We start from the raw sequence: 22697 nt of genomic DNA on the forward strand, positions 1-22697 counted from the left end.
CAATTTCCTCTTAAATAAGTTGCCAAATGTTAAATTTTAGCTTAAAATAAGGGTAAATGGAACGGAATAAAAAATATAGTATTATCTCGTACTATCTCGTAATTAGGATAGTATATAGTATTTACTATGAAATAATAGTACAAATACTATAATTATAGTACGAAATCCAACACTGGGTATTATACTTAGACCGCGAGCGCAAGTTCACACCGGGGCGATGCCCGAATGACTAGCGTAACCGGTCAAATCAATAAATTGTTACGCGTGAAGACGTAACAATAAACAGACCGAGCTACTTAAAATAAATAATAGTGCAATGCAATGAAACATAATACACGCGACACTTATTTTTGCTTCAATTCAGTTTACCAGAGGAGGTCTTTCAGCCCTTTCACTGTAATGTATAGCGATTTTTACGTCGATTTTTCAGCGAAACTGCATCGGGTCGTTTACGTTGCGAGCATGACTTGTGAGCGTGAGCACGCGGTGCGTTATTTTATAAACCGCTACATAAAGTCTTAATGTAGAGTTTCAATGTTTTATTTTATATGCTTAGAAATAATCGTTTTATTTTGGAGGATTCCTTGCACGTCGACACCTCATTGAAACTAAGTAGAGAGTCTAAACTTATAAACTTACCTGCACCTGCTAAATTCTCTGGTGCCAATTGATTATTGTTTTACGCCTAACGATAAAGCCTTACAGGTGAGGCAACAGCTTACATGTGGTCCACATGATTTATACAAATATTTAACACCTGCTAAGTCGGTCTATTCAATTTTGATCACCTGGATTTGATTTCCCATGGATAAGATCATCTAGGTCATCAAAGTGGACTTCTTATCCTGGGTGATCAAATAACACCAACCAAAGTGTCGCTTGGAGTCCACTTTGATCACCTGGGTGATCAAATAATATTTGAAAGTGTTGTGAATGCTTATACTAAAACGTTTGATTTTATTTGTATAGATAACAATAGCGTCTAGACAAACCTAAAGAGGATTTAGGACGCTATTTGGATCAAATATGTAATTGCTCAATAATGAATAATAAATAAATAAATAATAAATAAATAAATAAATCCAGGTGATCAAAGTGGAATAGACCGACTTAGCAGGTGTTAAATATTTGTATAAATCATGGGGACCACATGTAAGCTGTTGCCTGTTTTTCGTTTTGATATATTCTTTGTACGTCCTCCTGAATAATTTTGTCGCGGATTCTCAAGGTTTTCCTTCCTGACAAAGTGTAGATTCTGGCTATATCTTCTAGGTTGCAGCGATAGTTGTAATTATGCAAGAGTTATTTAATAACGTAGCTATTGTTACTTCTTTCAGATGGTTACACAAGAAATGTTTGCAGTACACTTATGACACTGAAGGCGAAAAGAGATATCAGTGGTTCGATGTCCCTAATTATTAATGTTTTTTATTAAATTAATTTGGTATCCTAGTCACATCAAAGTAAAATTTTATAAGAATATTATTTATAAGAACTTTTCAGTTCGGTCTTTGGTATAGCACTGAACTGGCTGAATCTTAATAAAGTACTATGTAATTTAGTTCCTGTAATAAAATTATCATTACTTTGTAAAGCGCATATTTTACAGAAGTTCAGGGTACAGTTTAGCTTGAATAATGTATTGGTGCATAAAAATACAATAAATAAAGAAGCGGCATTTGTATTATTTATTTTGTTCTCAGCATATTTCATTGGTACATTGGTAGAGATTTATTCATTATAGTGTTGCCATAATTCATCATTAAGTATATAAGTAATATACAACTCTTTATATTAAATTATGCACACATGAATGCACGATTAATATACATATTTTATATTATCTCGTATAAATAACCATACACGTAGTTATACATGTCGTGATAAAAGATATGGATACAGATATATAACAATGTATAAACAAGTGAACAACTTCGAACGGTGTTAGAAATAACGCTAGAATATTAATTAATGATAGAAAAACTTCAAATACAGGTTATATAGGTAGATATGTAGCACAGTGCTTAGCTAAAATATTTCACCCCAGGCGCACGCATGATTATGTACAACCAATTTAAATATACATACATAGTTATACATTATTGTGGACTAAACAGTGGGGTTATATACGTTATACACGATGGCTATCTAGGAATCGCAAGCTAAATCTGGATTTTATATGTGAAAAGGTTTAAATACACGAGAACGAGAATGTATTGGATAAATACGAAGCGATATAAAGGACTTAATAGAGAATCCCTTGTACAAAGTGAGCAATCTCGAAATAGCCTACAATCCAAGCGACTTACCGTTCAATATGTACAACAACAACTTTAGAACATTTATAAATTATTTAAATTCCAACGTCGCTTTGTAGGACTTCCCTTGTAGGTACCTACATTACGTAAGTTTCGTTTGCGCTCATGAAAAAATTTAACACTCCATAAATACTTATATTTTTGTTAAGATTATATTTTCTAAATGTAACGAAACTTGATTGCAAGCAGTCTTTTGTCGGTTGTCAACAATAGTTATAATATTATGGACTCGTTATACCATAATGAATAAGTATCTAACCGCATAAATATTTAAAACAACGAACAATGCATTTATTTGCTATTACTCGAAACGCATTTCTAAGTATGAAAAACATTTCATGAGAGACCACTTCAATATACTTAACATAGTTTTTAATTTTAAACAACGTAACCATAATTGTTATTCTTGATTAATTTAAACATATGAAGGTAAAGTCTTCACCTGCAATAATTATTGAATCAAAAATTTACGTAAGAAGTCCAAGGTACCTACCTATCCATTTAGATTTCACACCGTAATATTTGTTTAAAGAAATCTCTTTAATTATATAAATCATTACAAAACGAACGTCGATGAAGTTTCAATAGGTAGATATTATATTAAGTTGATGTCTGAATCTGGGATTGTATGTTATGTATTCCTAAGTGATAAATGACGCAGAAATGTATATTATTAGAATGATAAAGATGGTATCACGTCTACTATCACAGAATATTATTATGTCGAGAATAAGGGATCAGGCGAATAAATTGAATGCACTTATTTTATGTTCTTAAGTTATTAACGAAGATTCGGATTTTTGTTTTTGGGTTGCCTTAGTCTCCGGATACTGCCAAATCACTATAGGCACCTACTTTTATTAATTTCAAGATATTTATTACCAGTATTCAAATGTGAATTATAAGATATAACCCAACTTAAATATAAGATTTATATGGCTTTGAAGATTATACAAGATATTAAGGTAGGATCAACTTTTAACATTAACTCCCGTTTTTATTTAGCTATATGGATGACATCATTATTGCCAAAGTTTATACTGCATGATTACATTATTGTACATTTTCATTATTCACATCATTGTCATTATATTGCACAGGGCTTCGTCATGGTCACTGAGAAAAACGATATTATTGAAAATTTGGTCACTCAGTAGGACGGTTAAAATGGGACAAAGTGTCGGCAATAATTAAAATTAATATTTGGAAGAGGATATTATTATTATTTTATTACATTATTATACTGTAAATTTGTATTGTAAAAGTTATTCCATAAAACAAGGTTAGTAAAATTTGATACTTCAAGGTTTTGTATTAAATATTTAAAGGTAACTCACAGCTAGCGATCGAAAACGTAACGTAGTAAATCACAACAACTCTATACCACAAGGATTGTGAAATAGTAACTAGATTATAACTTTATATATTTTCATACCTATACATACTGAATAATGCAGTTCCAATGCAATTATGTGTTAAACAATTCACTCGTATTCTAACCTAACAGATGGGCAAAAGTCCGAAGATAGAAAACATTAGATACACGACTAATTTCATGTGTTTATACTCCAACCGTGGGTACTATCGAGACAGCACTAATACTTGAATATTTCACTAGACTGTGCGTTTATTGAATTATTATTTACAACATTTCCTAAAGTAAGTACTTCGGTACTGGTAGATCAGCCGGCCTAAGTAGAAAAGTTTGAACATCGCCACCGACTTCACGCCGAGGGCAGGTCAGTCGCAGCAGAGCCCTACTGGGCGGGGGCGCTCGGTTCAGCCCCGCGAGGGGACGGCGGAGGGGGCGCGGAGCCCGCCCCGCCGGCATTATTTGCCGCCGAGGCCGAACTTCATGAAAATGAGCTCCTTGCCTTTGCTGAGGATGTCGCCGCCCGGGGCGGTCATCTCGGAGAACTTCTGCATGAGGTTGGGCTGGGAAGTGGGGGGCTGCGCGGGCTGGAGGGGCTGCGCAGTGGGCGCGGGGACGACGGCGGGCCCGGGCCGGCGGGCCGGGGAGACGGTGACGGCGGCGGTGCCGGCCACGCTGGCGGTGACGCCGGTGGTGGCCAGCGGCGTGCCGGCGGCCGTGCCCGGCGACTGCACCGTGGGCGTGCCCGCGTTACCAGCGCTCGTGCGCGCGATCGTGCTCGCCGGCTGCGCGCTCGCCACGCCTCTCGCCCTCGCCTGTCGATCAACTCGCTTTATCACCTGCCTCACTAATACTGCCCTCTTGAAACAATCGTCAAACGAGAGATGATCTTGCAATTAATACAAATAGCTGCCTAAGATGTTACAAATATGAACTATGATCTTCCTGAAAGATTCTGAAATCTGAACAGAGCTTTTAAGCATGTTTATTCTTTTGAACACGATTAACACTCTTTCTGTTTTTTTTTATAGCCGTCTGTAAAACCATAATCATGTCTCATGTTTCTATAATTGTTTCAGGAGGGCAGTAAGAATCATAATAATGATAAATAGATGCATAAAAATGAGCAATCATTTCTATAGGTTATTTTAAACTTGAAATAAGATCTATGTTGTGAGAAGCATTTATGAAATGAGGTAAAATAGCAGATGATGATATTTATTTAAAATATTTTTTCCAGGAAGGTTTTGAAAATTGTATTAAATTATATCAGATAGGAAGAGAAATACGTTCAAGTTAAACGAGGGGCCTTACATTAAGGAAACTGGTTAATCATTTAACTGGTAGATACACAATAGTAAAGAGAGAATCTCAATTAAAATCTTTACATGCGGTTACACGTTCTAACACTTTATAATAAATCCATAAAAATACTTTAAAATGTGCAATATAAAATCATGCATTGCCATACATCAAAGCAGGTGAAAGGTAATTAAAAATATTTTACAAAGTTCAAAACACGAACCGGTACTCATCTGAAATGAAATCAAGATTTTCTCACGAGAATCTTAGTGCGAAGATCTCGAGGAAAACCATAGGATTTATCGTGTTGTAGGAATTTGTACATCTTCAGTATTCAGTACATTCATCATGCTTTAACTACAACATAAAGCATTCAAAGAATACTATTCGATTACTCAACGAGTTATATTTTTAACTGTAACTTTAACTGATTCGGAGCTCGATACAGTAATCGTCTAGTAACGGACCACATTCACAGGCCTCAGACATGTATCCTTAATGGTGAATGGGTTATGGTATCTGATGTGAGTGAAGTATACGCCAGTGTAGGTTATGTTCTAGTCTCTGTATGATCAGGTCCAGTATATGGCATGGCAGCTAATGATGTGTACGAGGGTAACCATGATCTCAATGAGTTATCACCGAACAATCTAATGGACCAAGTGAACGCAGAGAGCGAAAACTATAAACGCCCCGTCTGTACACTGAGCGTAATGAAACCGATGGAACGCAAGGTAAGTATAGATAAAATAAATGAAGAAAAGAAAACAGTGAAATAATAAAATCTAGAGTTATGAAGTGAAAGTCAAACAAAAAATAAACGACTAGTATTGTTGCATAGTATACTTGAAACTGTATTGTTGTGGGTCGATTAAAAACGGTATTTTTACCTGAGAATTCGCCTGTTCTGGATTACTGGCGCATGTGTTGTGGTCTAACTGAGAAGGGGGAAGAGGGCAGGCATCTAGCAAACAGACAATACACACAACATATATAGTGACCACAGACAACCACTTGAATCTTGGATCACACCTCACGCGCACCGTGAGCTCTGTGCAAGTCTATGTTGCGTGTATTTAGACAGCCTACCCACTGACGTGGGTCGTGGAACTACTTCCGTGAAAGGTGAACGTGACGAACCAAAAATAAAATAGGATAGAGAGTTGGATAGATGTGAAAATAAAACAAGGACTTAAAGTAACGCGTTGGATAGGTCCCGAAAGTGGCTTAACGAAGATGCTGGGTTATTGAGTGTAAATTGACTGTTCTTAACATCATAATTCGGTTTGGGCTTATTTTTCGACCACGTGACGTTAACGATGTTTGTGACTGTGTAATCCAAGATAGTGTTAATTAGCAAAGTGTACACCAAGAGTCTTTGTGCTCCGTAGATTGCAACCGGACTCGCATTTTACAATTCCGTTTTACTTTCTCAGTTTTTAACGGATTTATCCCAAACTATGTTACACGAATTCACCTTTGACTCTTGAGTTATAAATCTATACACAGTGATTGTCTTTTATTCCAGGTGAATTTGTGAACTGGCCTCACAATAAGGAATAGCAACAAAAGGTTGAGTCAATTCAGAGCCATTGATGACGCTATAGGAGAAAAAGATGATAGTCTCTCAAATACTGAAGTTACTGACGGTATAGCAAAACGGAACGTGAAACGTCGAACTCGCTGTACGAGTCCAATCGCAATCGCAAGACCGTGTACAGGAAAGATGATAGAGGGTACCAGAGCGAAATAGCTAGCGTCTCTCAGTACTCACATAGCAAGTCCAAGGTGCAAACATGAAACACTCAAAGCTCTCGGTGAACGCAACACAACGAGTCACCGCACTTACCTAACGATGGGCGACCGGGCGTTTCTTTAATGAATTTTGTCTAATCATGTATGTACAAAGTTTATGTTGCGTGTATTAGTCTTATGTCCCAATCGCGAATGGTGTAGCGTGGTGATGGTAATGAATAATGCGAAGTTGTTTTGCTCAAATGCATAGTTTTAAGGCGTTCTTCAATTTAGATACGATTGAGAAGACGGCCCGGCCGCCCATTCCAAGTCTACTCTCGAAAGTTAAATTTAGACCGAAATAAGGAGCATTAAGAGAATTGATGTAATTTTACAATAGAAAACCCAAATATTCAAGGAAAAGTGGACATGAGATTGCAAAATGTAAAGACAAGTGTGGGACTAGCCCAAACCAAGAAGGTGCACATAGAAATTGGTATTTCGAAAATAAATTCAATGTGTCGAGAGTAGACTTTATTTCGTTATTTATTATTTCTTTACGTCTAACAGGGAAAGTAACTATGACAGCGAATATCGAAAAGCCAGCTGCGGCTCTAAGTTGGGCGGTTACGCACCTGTTTTGCGGTGGTGGTTACGGGGCGCGGGGGCGACGTTGTCCCGCGGCGGCGGCGGGGGCCCGCGCGCGCCGGGCCCCGGGGCCACGCCGCGCCCGCGCCCTGCGCCCGGCCCTGCGCTGCCGGGCCCTACACCGCCCGCGCCCCGCCCTCCCATGCTTGCGCCTGTGTAAGTGAAAACATTTTTAAATCAAGAGCCATATAATATTGACAATGGTAATGAAGCTCAAACTGTAGTTCGGTGTGCTGTCGCAGTATATTCATTGAATTTTCATAAAGTTTTCACACATTATTTATATCAAAATGTAAACTAAAGTGACAATAATGAAAAAAGTTCTTTAACGCAAGATTCCTATTCTTTTATGAAGTCCATCATTGGCTTGCAGCATTCTTGCCTGAGAATCAAGCACCCTCTACCTACAATAAAGAAATTGTAATAGAATCTATACTTCAAATATTTAATAGCTAAAGTGGTTCATACCTTGGCCAGCCTGCCCCGGCGCATACTGGTCGTTCGCCTCAGTGAGAAAGTTGCTCGGCACGAGCCCCCTCACGCCATCAATCTCCGCCATGAAGAACCCGTCGTCGTCCATCTCTCCATAAACGTGGATGATCTGCCCCGTCTGGAAGCTCAGCTCCGCCTGCAACACGTGCCGTCTCTGTTTTAGGGTTAAACAATTGTCAGCTCAAGTCGTTGGAGGACGCCCCAAAGTCTGTAAAGAGTCCCGTCCTACTCCAAGGCTCTACTTTGCTGAACAATTTCGATATACGTCGCTCTACTTCTTGAAGGTGGTCAGAGATATCGAAGTTATTCCGCCGAGTAGACCAGTGGGACCTATCGATTGAAAGCGAGAACAGTAACTCTTAAAAATATCAAAAGAAAAAGAAGTGAATGTTGTGAAGAGACATGGAGAGTAAATTTTGTATCAAGCTAATAAGATGGTGAGAAGTTAAAATCCAAGGTGTAAGGGAAGATAAAGGAAGTGAATAGTGTGAGAATTTGTGGATAGATTGAGGAGTTGGACTTACATCAGCGTCCACGTTGGGGCTCAGTTCCTGTGGGTCGTAGTCGTAGAGCGCCACCATCCTGCGGACGGGCTGGTTCTGGTAGGCGTCGGTCCAGCGGTCGCGGGGCTTGGCCGCCGCCTGGCCCGCCATCTCCTGCTCCGAAACCTCCACCACCATGTTGTGAGGCACGTAGCCGCGCCGCCCGCGGCATTCGCCCCAGTAGAAGCCGTCCGCGTCTTTGTCGCCCCACACCTAGTTAAATGAAGATACTTTTAGTACCTACGTACATCTAAATACTCAAAGGTGACTGACTGACTGACTGACATAGTGATCTATCAACGCACAGCCTAAACCACTGGACGGATCGGGCTGAAATTTGGTATGCAGGTAGATGTTATGACGTAGGCATCCGCTAAGAAAGGATTTAACGAAACTCCACCCCTAAGGGGGTAAAACGGGATCCACGCGTACGAAGTCGCGGGCGGCCGCTAGTGTTTTATATAATGTAACTGACTTATAATAATATTTACAGTATTTTGGAAGAAAATATCTAAAAAATCTTTATTAATTGGCATTATGAGACAATATAACAACTCACCTTTGTATCCTTGATTCCATGTAATGAAAGCTAAACCATCAGAATATTACCCGTTAGAGGTATATTTTACTCACCTTGATAGTGTCTCCTTCACTAAACGGCAGTTCTTCGTCACAGCTCTCGGGATTGGGACTCATTGTGGCTGGGTCATAGTCAAAGAGCGCGATGAAGTAGCGACTCCTCTTGGACTGGGGGTGGCCTTGCTGCGGGTGGCGCTGACCCGGCTGCGGGCCCCGGGGCCCTGGGGGTGGGCCGCCCCGGGGCCCGTACTGGAGGTTACTCTGCTGCGCCTGCTGCTATAATAAATTACATTTATTATAGGCGCCCGTCTTTGAATTGAATGAAAAATACCTGAAGATGAAAAAAGAGATACCTGATGAGGGTTAGGAGGTCGCCCCCTTTCGTGGTGGTTCCGTGGTGGCGGGTTCTGGAACTGCTGCGGCTGGCCGGGGTACGGCGGCTGCTGGCTACTTGGGAACGGGCCGCCCGGTGGATAGGGCGGTTGCTGCGTGCCATGGTAAGCTGGTGTACTCGGGTACGGCGGACCCAATGGCTGCTGCGACGCTTGCGCTGGTTGGGACGGTTGCTGCTGACGTCCGTACGAACCAACACATTAATAAGGTTAGATTTTCCATAACAAAGCCAACAGCAATCTCTAAGCTCATAGCCATCAATTCCTCCATTGGCGTTGCGACAAGCAATAAAAATATTACCTTCTCCTCTGATGTAATAAAACAACACATTCTGTTGTAGCTCTAGACAACCCCCATGCACAACGAAAGCTAGCGTGCAGCGCTTAAACTTGAAACCACATCATTCATAGCAGAGATCAGAACAGTCGGTTCCAAAAGTGCTTGTCAATTACATAGAAACAAAATAATAGATCAAACTGTTTGGGAACCTCTCCAGTTAATCGATAAAATCTTAGTTCAGTATCAGGCTTACACGTTAACATAGAGACACTGAGTTCAGTAGGTGTGTGAGGGGTGTTGAGTGTCGCGTCGAAGCCAAGACAGCATGCAGGAACAATACAAACACGCGCTGAACATGCTCGAGTGATATGATTTTGTTTCGAGTGCTTTTGTAGGGGCCTACCGTTCTGGGTTGCCTAACCATTGGTCCTGAAGGGTTACGTGAGAACTCGTGCTAATCGTGTCATAACCTGGACGTGTCTGGGGCGCGTGACCTGTGTCGAGTGTGTGGCATCGAACATCGAGGAGGTACAATAAGTGAAGATGACAACACAGAACACCGAGAAGTGGAAACTCGTGATTGGGAGAGAGTCCGCACAAAGTTGAGAGAAAGAGAGCATAGTGAATAGTGCTAGCACATGGAGAGCACATCGATGACAGCTAGGAGTTATCGCAGACCTGCGGGCGGCGGCGCGTCGCCTCCTCGTCCTCGCTACCCAGCTCCGTCGCGCCCTCTTTAGTGATTTCGATGGCCGGTATTCCCGATTGCTACCACACGGTCATTCAATATTTTAGCATACAACAAATTGTTTTCAAACAAGACAAAAACAAGGTGAAAGTATGGGCGTGCAGACGGAATGGTCGATGCAGATGTCAAGAATGGTGCCGAACTAAATTCGTCGCTTGTTGATGACGTGATCAGCTTGCCTCTTGATTTCAATGATACCTTTATTGCAAGGGTACAAGCGTTGTTATATCAACATAGTTGTAGGAAGCAGACGAGTAAGCTGTAGAGAGTGTAGTAACACAATAGTCATCAAAGTTAGAGGTTCAAGAAGTGGCCTCGTAGACTGTTACCAAGCAGAGCAAGTAAAGCCGTATTGAATGAAAGCAGAAGTGGAAACATTGAAGTTCACTGCCGTGGGAGCATTGGGCTATACTTTTTGTGAATTGTTTTACTCCATTGCATTGCGACTTCTCGGGATTATCATGATGATTTTCGTGTAAACTGATTCTGATGGTATGCAAGTTGATGCAAATCATTTGATGTAAGTATGAGTAATGAGAAAATTGTCTTAAGTCCGAGTTATTTGACTATAGCCTATGCTAATTCATAGATGATGCTATGTGATAGAAGACTTCTAACAATTCTAAAGTCTGATTAATTGTAACTCATCAATATATCGTTAGTCGACTATCGCTATACGGCTCTATTTGATTATAAGTAGATACAAGGCTTACATTTTTCAATAAACATAGTGTTCATCGATATTCCAAGTATTCTTTAGTGGAAATAAAAATATGCATGAGTCAGCTAAAATATAACTTTGTCTACAATAACTGTTCTCGTCTACTTTCATAATTATATGTATAAAAGCATACTCAAAGTAAAGTTGTTTTCATATGCTGATTATACGTCTACATTAGTATTTATATAGAATACGGGCACACTGTGTAAGTAATAAAATAAAAATTATAAAAAACATTATATAACTAATAACACAAACAAAAATACACTCTCAAAATAAAACAAAACATGAAACGCTAAACAAAACTGGTGTATATATAGAACTCCAGAAATAAATAAAAATTATTTGATAAGACGTGTTAAAATTCCTTACCGAAGGGGTTATTTTGTCGAATATACTCTTTAGGAGGCCTGTGCCGAATCCGCTCGTGGGCTATGGAAAGGTGTATAACAGTTATGTGAGAGAGCGAGGTTAGGTTAGACTAAGTGGATGATAAACTCATGAGCTCCATGAAGGTATTGTCTGTGTCACAAATTACAAGCTCTTTATTTGTTCTAGGTAGTATATCTGTAAGGTGTCGTGCGTTGTTTTGGGTATCGGCCAATAGCACTAGAGACTACATCTAGTTGCAAGCAGTATGCATTTAATTTTGAACGATCGAGCCGAGTGCATAGCTATAGTCGATGGCGCGGGTGGTCGTGTCGTGAACCGCTCGGCAGATAACTACTGGACATTAGAAGATGCCAGCGACAGAACCACAGAAGATAGTATAAAGAGTGCAGTTTGCAACACCGATAACACGAGACAAACGGGCTGGGTTACATTCAAATCAAATTAATTATTAACAATACTAAGTAACGGTAAAAGGAAACAAGAAAGATAAATATTTATGAGTTAAGAAATACCAAACTGTTTGTCTCGCTAGAAAAGAGCATTATGACATTGAACGTTAATGATAGTAGCTAAGAAGACACAGACGAAGAATCATCAGAGATAAAAATAAAATATGAAGCTCATAATAAAATACTTAATCAACGATTCAAAGAAATATATACTGGCGAAATGAAATTTGAAGTAACACACGAAATATACAACATTGATTTGCAAACCAAATATATGTAGGTATAGACAAAGTGCTGTGCCGACCAACATTGAAAATTATTTCATTTTAAAATTATTTATTAAACCAATTCAGTCAGCAAATAGTTGATAATTAAAATGGGAATTTAATTATGGATAATACTCATGTTCATAAAATTATGAGATTAGATGACTGACATCAAACTATTTGGTTAATTTGATTGATATTAACTCTCATGGCAAAATCTTAAGATGAATTTAGAATTAATATCAATCAACATCACACAATTACACAAATTGAACATAAAAAATGAAAGATAAAATGGAAAGAGCGGTCACCTGAGCAGCGTGTTGGTCGTGACGATTAGCAGTAGGGAAAATCTCCTTATCGGATAAATTTTCATCGTGTTCTATCACTTGCTGATGCTGTTGGTACGGTTGGGGCCTTTGCTGCGGGCCACGGAAAACACCAGGTCCAACTTGATTGGGCCCAGGCCCAGGGCCGCGGGGCATCCTCGAAGCTACCCCTCGGAGCACCGCAGGAGGGATAGGCGTCGGAGCACTGTCACTGGACTGACTGTCCCGGGATTTTGTACGAACCTGGAAACAATTTTGTGTTACATCAACAGAACAAGTACTGTTTGTGTCCTCGCCCCTTTTTACTGGCAATAAATTAAGATGTTGTAAACAAGAGTCGGGCAAAAGTTGATTGTGTATCGCAAACGTAGCATTCTACAGCCAAATGAAGCTCCATACAGCCATACTTACTGTGACACATTTAGGATTGAGGCCGATCAGTTTCCCGATATCGATGAGCGCGTGGTCCCCGGTGGGGGAGTCGACGTCGGTCACCTTCTTGCCGTCCGCGTACACTGCGTATCCAGTGACGGGTCCAGAGGCCGGCGGGCGGAGCACCGGTTGCCAGGTGACGAGCAGAGTGCCGTCTTGGGGCCCCGCTTCCACCTGCGACACCGCACCAATCACCACCAATAATCCAGCCGAACGTTCAACACGCTAGCCAATTGGGTATTTGAAAACATTTTCAATTTCGTAACCAGCTTCAGTATACTAAAAGCCACAGGGAGGAACTGACGTCACACGACACAGGGTTCGCTAAACTAACCAAGGTAAGAGCTGGGATTGGTCAACAGAATTTTTATCCTGGAGCTGGATTTATGGTTATGATTGACGCGACTTCCTCGAAATTGTCGGAGGTGCTGTGTGCGTCGAGGTTGTGATATCATTTAAAGGAACAGGGGTGTATCAGTAGTGAGTATTAAGTATAGGTATGTACGGGTTGATAGTCACACACTTGGTAAAGCGTTAGAAAGCTATCGTCAAGTGCGTGTGCTAATATGCTGACACCACATAAAATTCTTGATAAAGCAGTCCCTAAAACTTGTAAGGGTATCCAGTTTTACATTGTGATTACTGTCAAGTATAGTTATTGGATATCAGTGGGCGGGGAAATGTAAGTGTAATGTTAAAGTTTGGATTGATAAGCATGCGTTGTTCCATCATGCTATTTTTGAGACGGCTTCCCGTGAGACGTACCATGATTTCGTTCGGTGGATCGGGAAGGCCTTTGGGCAGGGTTCTAAAGTCCGTGTAAGCGCCTGGAGCTTCTTCTATAGTTATTCCAGAAGGCGGGCCGGCTCTCAAATGTTTTGCTCGGACTGTTACTCTGTACTGCGTGCTAGGTGACAGCCCCGTGATAGTATGGCGGTACACACCTGGCTTCACAGTACGAACCTAAAATGTGTCATAATAAGTAAATATCATGAATCACCAAATCAGTAGTACCTTTGCATGCCTATATAGAATATTGCTTACTTCAACGTTGTTGACACAGACGACATGCTGATGGTTCGAGTTGGCGGGCAACCAAGAAATGACAGCTTGTGAACAAGTGACTCCACTGGCCCTCACGCACGTAGGCCCCATGTTCGCGGTGTCTCGGCCAATGACCATGGTGCAAGCGGCGTCGCGAGACGTACGGCGGGAAGCGGTCACTGAGCGCACGCTGATGCGGTGTGGCTTCAAAAATAACATCTAAAGTTAGCTAACACTGCTTCTCGCTCACGTAACAATGTTGTATATCAATCAATATACAATGGTACAGAAGTAATACAACTAAAAGCGAACTGTGATATCGAACTAAAATAATCAGTGCTCTTCGAGAATGATAGGTAAATGATAACTAAGGCGACACAGACATATGAGGAACTAACATTAAAAATAACACTAAAAGGAACTCACTCTGTTGGAGTCGACTCCTTCGACCAGAGCGCGGGTGCGCTCGGTGGCCTTGACGGTCGTTTTGAGGACTCCGTCGACGTAGACGTGGTAGCTCTCGATGTTAGCCTGCTGGACGCCCTCGGGCGCCGTCCAGCCGATGAGCACGGACTTGTTCAACTGCCGCTCCAGGGTCAGCTGCCGCGGCGCAGGCACTAGCGACGAGAAAAACAGCTCGGCTGTTCAGGTCCGAGGGTAGATCGCATAGGAGTGCAGCCAGGCAGGCGAAGTGCGAGTGATATGCGAAGAAGCGTGCAGCGAAGTCCAGCGGTAACGGGACGGGGACATAGGAAGGAAAGGTTCCGCTATAAAACTATTGCTACATTTCCATATGAATAAATGCATGGTCAAAATGTAACGTGTAAAATTTTCAAGTTTTACTTCAAATTTTAAAATCGTGATTCTCAAGCATCATGTAGAGGTGTATTGATGCGCCTGCGTAAGCATGCAGAAGTTTGAGTTCAAAAGAGTAAATGTTGTGGTGGTGTGATTGTTAAAAAGTAAACTATATTAAATTGTATAAAATCTAATCTTTAATATATCAGTAAGCTGCTAATTTAGTAAAACAGTCTAGGACTTTACGTTACTAATTGCTAATTGTTCAACACTAAGTTGAGTCTAGTTTTCAAAAGTTTTTATGATATCCAATGGTAAAAATTTTACTATAATTCGAGCCCTACGATTTGATCAAAGGATACTTACCATTGTCGTCGTCTTCGGGCCCTTCGCTGATGTCTGCCACTTCGCTCAGGCGTGCCACGTCACGGCTGAGGGAGAGGTCACTGACCGCGGTCGTGGCAGACTCATCGACGTCCCTCAGAGTGGTCACCACCGCCTGCGAACAAGTCTGTCGTTACCATTTACATAACAAAGAAATAACTAAGTTTTTATGATATTAGAAAAGTTTTGCATTAGATGTGCAGCTCAGAAATGAGATTTCTACAAATTGGTATATAATGTCAGAAGACAAAGATAAAAATATCCATCTAGTGAATATAATAAGACAAAGTATACAGACCTGATGAAATTCTAAAAGATCATCTCCGACTAATCTTTGTACGAAATTAGCTGGTACTAAGCCTCTTCTGCCATCTAATAACTCCGCATCTAGCATGGATGCATTAGGATCTGGTGGACCCCACACTAGCAAGTAATCACCGGCGCATATCGATAGTTCACCTTCCGCACTTTCGATCCTGGAAACACGATTGCTGTCAAAGATTCATAATCTATAGAATGGAAAAAATAAGTAATACAATCAAAGGAACAATGATGTAATAGAACTTACTCCGGTGGATCGTATGAAAATCGGGCAATGTAAACACAGCAACGACCCTTGCCAGGAATATCCAGCATGTCAACTTGAGGCTCATTGGTTACAGCACCGTTCATGAAATGTGTGTTTCGGACTACAAAAAAATAATACAGATTTAAATATCCATAAAGCCAATTTCAATTATATTACTATAGATGTAAATATAAATAATACTAACCATCCATTTCTAATCCAGAATTGGGCATAATTCTAGACAAAGCTCGTTGGTTTCGGTCGTGGCTGAACCCTGAATCCATGCCAGCCATTCTATCAGGTCCAAATTGGCTATCTAAACCTAAACTCCATGAGGGTTGGTGCGGAGTCACGGGAGTCGCCACTCTGCCTACTCCACTCGTAGTAGTTCCATATCTACCTATACCGAGGTCGATTTCGTCTAAAGGTTTAAGTTTTATGTTCATTGCATTTGTTCCTAAGCCACTTGAGAGTAGGGGGTTCGTATAGGTTCCGGTGCCATAAGCATTCGTGCCCGTCAGGCTGGTGTTCAAAGTCCCAAGTTGAGTAGCACCGGTAATGTTAGATAAAGGATTGAGAGCACCTGTTAAGCTTGACTGTATTCCACTGAGGGTACTCGTAAGGCCTCCAGATAAGCTGGTTTGTACGTTGTTCAAGCAACTGGTCAGGCCTGATCCGGGGAGCGTCCCAGTTAGTCCGGAACCGGTGAGACCACCTCCCAAATTCATGCCCGACACATTCCCTGTAATGTTCTGAAGATTGCTCTGCAGCCCGGCGAGGGTGCTTGATATTTGACTAATGTTATTAACTAGCGGCGCGGTAACTGGGTTGGTGAAGGTGACTTGGTGGGTGTTTGGAAGGTAGGAGTTGGTGGAATATGCTGAGACAGGGTTGGAGTATGAGGTGGGGTTGTGCGCGCTCATGGAGTAGGCGACGGAGTTGGAGCTGGGGGCCGTGAATTGGCCGGTGGCGTGGAGCGTGGACAGCGTGGGCATGGTGTTGCTCTGGCAGATGGCGGCGTGACCCGACGTGCTCGTGTACAAGTGTGGCAATGGCGATGGCGTCGGCGAATGGAACTCTCCTAGGGCTTGGTTCGATCCGCTCGACTGCATACCTGTTAGAGAAAACGACACTATTGAAATCCCCGAAGCATATTAAAGGACTATTGTATCAATGTCTTTTCATTTAGGAATCAATAGAAATACATTTCAGCCTTTTGCCTGGAGAAAAAAGGAGTTTTATTCGTGTTTCCTTGAACAGAAAATCTCTAATCAATCATTTTAACATTAGCATCTGTAACATCTTACCGTGTGTTGTAGACCTAGTGTGCTCCAATTCCGCCAGGATGCGGTTGTCCTGCTCAATCTTAGCCATGATGCGCTCGATCTCGGAGGCGGGCTGCGACTGCGGCGCGCCCCACCCCCCGCCGCCGGACGCGCCGTGCCCGCCGTGCCCGCCGCGCGCGCGCAGCGCCGACGACAGCTCCAGTTGCAGCTCTTCGCAGCGCACGGTTTCTAAAGCAGCCTGGGAATTGACAAGAATGTGGTATAATTCTTTGTTACTGCTGAAATGATAGAGTCAAATAAGTACACTAGAATTACGCTTATAGTACTGTTTGACCTATTGTCTAATACTACTGACTGCGTGTCCTGTGACTGTGACCATCTGGCGTCACGCTTGATGCCGAATAGCCTCTGCAGCCCTGCAGGTTTCTTCAGATACGTTAGAATTGAGCTAAGCAAGTACGTTAGTGACCAGTTACACCGCTGACATGATCGAAGTTGCTGAAGTCTTATCAGGTTGACTTTCAACAATGATATTCCTTCTTTTCCAGCTCCCTCACGCTCCACACGGCGGGCGTTGTGCAAGAAGAAGCTGTGCGAGTGCGTCAGAGTGTGTTCGCTGTATCTCTCTGACTCTTTTCCAAACCATATTGACTCCCTAGCAGCATACCTTCTTCTCCAGCTCCCTGGCGCGCGACTGCAGCTGCTCCAAGTTGTGCGCGTCGAGCGGCGAGCGCTGCGCCGAGCGGAGCTGCGCGAGCGCGTCGGCGTGTGAACGCTAGGCTTTACCCACTAAGTATGAGTGATACCGGACCGTACCGGAAAACGCAGCGTGGACGTCCACCCACAAGGTGGACCGACGACCTGATAAAGGTAGCAGGAAGGCGCTGGATGCAGGCCGCTACCAACCGTGCGATGTGGATGTCATTGGGGGAGGCCTATGTTTAGCAGTGGACGTCCTATGGCTGAAATAATGATGATGAGTGATACCTAACTAAGCCAGCTCCTAACAGTAGCATACCTTCTTCTCCAGCTCCCTGGCGCGCGACTGCAGCTGCTCCACGTTGTGCGCGTCGAGCGGCGAGCGCTGCGCCGAGCGGAGTTGCGCGAGCGCGTCGGCGTGCGCCCGCTCGGCGTCGGCTCGCGCGCGCTCGGCGTCGCGCAGGCGCCGCGACAGCGTGTCCGTGTCGCCGCCGCCGCCCGACATGCCGCCCGAGCCGTAACTCATATTCTAAGGACAATGACAATATACAAGGTAAAAGAATAGAATAGAATAGGTTTATTGACACAATAAAAAAAGACACAATACAGTAAAAAAAACAACAAAAACACATATATGCAGGCTATTAAAACAAAGAGGTAAAGGTGAGAAAAAACTGTGCCAATAAGCACCCGCTCAGCTCAGCATTTATCGTAAAGCAAATGACATTGGGAACTTTTTGCCCCACTTTTCGAAAAGTAGCGGACACAAACGAAACCTATCACAGATGATACATACTAATATCCAATGAATTTCCGTGCATTTTTTTTCTCTCTCTTATATGGGAATATTGAGAAAATGAAGTTTTAATATTTTATTTTATTTTACATTTAGGTAACATTTTTGACGACCTCGGTGGCGGAGAGGCGCACACACCGGTTTTCAAGGTGTGCCGGGCCAATCCTGAGGTCCCGGGTTCGATTCCCGGCCGGGACAATATAGAAAACGATCTTTTCACATTGTCTCTGGTTTGGGTGTGTTGTGGTTCGTCGTTCCCGATTTCCATAACACAAATACCTTAGCTACTTATTTTGGGTTGGAGTAATATATGAGATGTTGTCTAATATTAATTTTAGTATTTATAATATTTTATTTATTTATATTATTTTATTTAATTTTTTATTTATTTATATTATTTTATTTACTTTTATTGGTTACTCTGCAATGCCAAACAACATAACATATAAAAATATCAAATCATTTTAGACAAATATATTTTCAACTTAGACTCGTCATATCTCAGAATTCCCATATATCACAACATAGCGCTTTAAGTGAATATACCTACAAGTATAAAGCTTTGAAATAAAATACGTTTCATCTTTGTCCGCCGTGGGGCATTTTCTCATATTAAAGTTCCCAATGTCCTTTCACTTTTTCATTACTTTCTTATATTTAACTCAAGGCAAAATAATTTAACTAATATAGTATAATATAGTTAATGAACAGCATGGTTTATTTTAGGGTCTTCGAACACACACTCATCAATTTAACAATTTTCCGTGTATTTTATAAATGTGTATTTAACTAATGTCCTGAAAAACATTACAGTTTTCGCTGTATGCCTGAATACTCAAACAAGACAAATATTAAATTGTAGAGTCGCTTAAGTGGTCACGGTGATTGATATCAGAAACCCTAACCCAATAAAACAAAGTATTATCATAAGACCCAAGTTCAAATCTAACATCAAAAGATTTTATACAATAGAGAACCACCGCTGTAATGGGTGTATGAATTTTATCGATTTTATGTTAAAATCGAGTGAGTCGTCGCTTGCCCTTCAGCTTCAGGGTATCGATTGCCGTCATCCGATAAGAACTGATATATTCCCCATTTGCCCCTCCGTCCGTTACAATAGACAACCTGAATTTTTTATGACTGTTATGAGCGTAACTTGATCCCTTCGATTGTCATGGAAGTCGCGCCAGAATTGCAACTTCTGACGTAAATAAATAATCATTCTCGTAGTTTTATAGTCGTTATAAGAATGTTCTGCCACATAACATAGGTATGAACCCGCGGCACGTTGTTGTATGTTTTATGAATGATAAATCTCTCGACTCTTTAGTCGTTTAGTAGTCAGAGAAGTTGTAGTAAACCATAAACGACAACACATTTTAAAGCAACGTCTATTAATGGCGCTAATGAAGAATGTTCACTAATTTTGTTTTTTAGCTTTCTGTATTCTCTGTTAAAAATAAAAAATACACGTGAAAGAATTATTTCGATACGTCAATTAGTTTCCAAGATATTGAATTTTAAAAGTGCGGGCGGCGGCCGGCCCGCCATTTTATGCGCGTGACGTCATATTACAGTGACTGGCTCATATTTGTATGGGTGGAATCTTGAAAGCTGAATTAAGACCCACTTCCAGGCAACCGATTAAGCTGAAATTTCGCAAACACATGTGATTTGGATGACCATGCAATATTATGATGACATGGAGCTGATCTGATGATGGAGCTGGAAGGTGGCGATAGGAACTCTATAATAAAACGACTTAAATCCATCGAGTTTGGGCTCGTTCGTTTTGTATTGATGAGTACTTTAATTCTATATTATAGTAATCAGGGTCTAATGATGGAGCTGGAAGGTAATTCGCAATAAAACGACACAATCGCATCAAGTTTGGGTTTGGTTCAATTTTAATTTCTGTGATGGGTCTGGGTGTTAATATGTATAATAAGTTTGTATTTACAAAAAAAAATGTATTTTAGTATGTATAAATCCGTTTTCTAGTGAGCGGACACTGTGAATGTACGTCACGCGGGGTCACGTGACCGTCGGCGAGACTCAATATTTAAGCGAACTTTGAATGCCTATAAAATCATAACTACTGGGTATTTTTGAATGAAATAAAAACTAATGTATTTGTAAATGTAAAAGCCTAACTGGGTGAATTTCAACAAGTGCATATTTTTGCCTAATTTTGGTGGAAATTGTTATTTGTGTATTTTTATTCTTTAATTATAGATCAAATTTATTGGAAACTTATACTGTTTCTAAAATGATTAAGACATTAAATTTTGTCCAGTAGTTTTTTAGATTTTCCTTACACCAAAATTAAGAGAACACCAAAATTTATATTAAAGCACCAAAATTAGAAAATATGCTGTCAGTCGGTCATATCTTAGTGCCAAGCTCAAGAAATGGTTTTAAATTTACCAGCACCGACTCCAAAACTATTAATCATGGTATATTGTCCTAATAAATAAATAACGACGTACTTATTTTCTACTTTTAAGTGATTGTTGGCGTCGGTTTTAATTTTTTTGTTAAAATTATTTTTTTCATGCTTTTTAGTTGATTAGTCCTTGTTATTGTCACTGAAGAGGGACAGTACCTATGTTTAATGTGATTAAGACTATAATTTTCCATTTTGTAATGGAAAATTATAGTCTTAATCACAATCCAAGTGTAAATAATCTTCCCAGCAAAATACAGGCTCCCTACTTTAAATATTGGCAACTAAAAAGTATCAATGTATCATGTGTCAATGTATGTATCAACAAATGAGTATTGAGTATCATCTAACTCCTAACTTATGTTGTTTGACCTTTCATCATCAGCTCATCTTAAATACCTGAAATAATACAACTGTATGTACATACCTACCTAAAATATTTAAAGAATTATCCTCCAACTCCTAAGCGTTAAGGAGTTTTACCTTCCATCATCACCTCATCAACATTAGATGATGACTACTTGAATAACTTTAGAAAACGTATTGCATTCCTACAAAATTTGAGGTTTACTCTCGATTTCCCTAGGATCCCATCATCAGATCCTGACTTGGTGACAATGGGACCACCACATAAGTGTACCCTATAGAACAAAAAAAGAATTTTGACAATCGGTTCACAATTGACGGAGTTAAGTCGGTTAAAAATGCTTTGGTGCACCACCAAAAACACCAAAATTGACTCACCAAAATTAGATTCTCGTTGAAAAAGCTAAATTACATGAAATCTGTTTTAAATATATCAATAACATTTTAACACATGGTATGAAAACAGTTCCTTTACATTATACGAGGAATTCAACTAAAAAGAATAGCTTAGAAATCTTATACAAAAAGACACCAAAATTGCAGAATTGTTGTCCGTTTAAAAAAAAACGACACATTTACGTTTTTGGCGGGAAGACGCAGAGGTCTTGCACCCGTCTGCCGTCACTGCTCGCGGGGGCGGTACTAAACCTAACGAATGATGGGAGTGTTTAAATCCTGTTTGATCTTTAAAGAAACTGACGAGCTATTTCATTATTGACACCAAAATCATAAATTTTTCGCGGACAAAACTTAAGGACGTGACTTAATCACAGTTATTTGGGAAACTTGCTTAATTTGGTAATCTTAGATAATAGATAGATTGTATAATCCAAAAATATACTTTTTCCCTAAGTTCTGTTTTGATTTTCAGCTAAAAAAATACATATTGTAAGAAATTAAGGATGTGGACACTGCACCAAAATTAGAAACGCTTAGTTCAATTATTTTTTGTCGAATTTGTAAAAGAAAGTACTCATTAATAATGTTGTCCTCAAAATGGAACCTCTGTATATTTTCGTGTAAAAAAAAATCAAAGTTCTATGTCATAAAAAACATATGATTTTCAGCTACGCCGCTCAAAAAATGTGTTTGGGAAATTGACCCAACTGTAACAAGTGATTTTGCATACCTAGTAACATTCTCAATTATAGATAAAATGAAGCCCTATACAATAAAAGTCAATGATAAAATTGTATTCATACTCTCGATATCCTTTTCGAAGTTCCAAAACTCATTAGATAGTTTCACAATTCTAAAACAATGTATGGATAAATTTTCTCAGCAGCCTTGCCCTAAGAAATCGTAGGTTA

At 40.5% G+C, this 22697-nt stretch overlaps 1 protein-coding gene across 1 annotated transcript; it reads right to left on the reverse strand.

Annotated features, from left to right (window-relative positions):
* Positions 1-4148: 4148 nt before the first annotated feature.
* On the reverse strand, positions 4149-17456 carry LOC135082447 (peripheral-type benzodiazepine receptor-associated protein 1-like). The gene is made up of 20 exons (XM_063977243.1): positions 17433-17456; positions 17099-17315; positions 15997-16905; positions 15792-15912; positions 15522-15699; positions 15206-15350; positions 14468-14658; positions 14042-14245; positions 13763-13960; positions 12977-13171; positions 12548-12808; positions 11501-11560; positions 10338-10427; positions 9341-9553; positions 9042-9263; positions 8391-8621; positions 7843-8020; positions 7362-7526; positions 5883-5956; positions 4149-4505 (listed from the first exon to the last, which is right to left on the reverse strand). The coding sequence occupies exons 1-20, from the start codon at positions 17454-17456 to the stop codon at positions 4149-4151; spliced, it is 4233 nt and encodes a 1410-aa protein (XP_063833313.1).
* Positions 17457-22697: the final 5241 nt, after the last annotated feature.

This window comes from Ostrinia nubilalis, chromosome 21 (genome assembly GCF_963855985.1).
Source record: "Ostrinia nubilalis chromosome 21, ilOstNubi1.1, whole genome shotgun sequence".
Classification (NCBI taxonomy): Eukaryota; Metazoa; Arthropoda; class Insecta; order Lepidoptera; family Crambidae; genus Ostrinia; species Ostrinia nubilalis.

Excerpts from the sequence above, each read along its gene's own strand:
- LOC135082447 (XM_063977243.1), bottom strand. The coding sequence starts at position 17,456 with ATGGTCACAGTCACAGGACACGCA. Across the intron at positions 14,246-14,467 it reads AAGGAGTCGACTCCAACAGA|CCACACCGCATCAGCGTGCG; the intron begins GTGAGTTCCTTT and ends TTATTTTTGAAG. Across the intron at positions 8,021-8,390 it reads GCCCCAACGTGGACGCTGAT|AGACGGCACGTGTTGCAGGC; the intron begins GTAAGTCCAACT and ends ACCCTAAAACAG.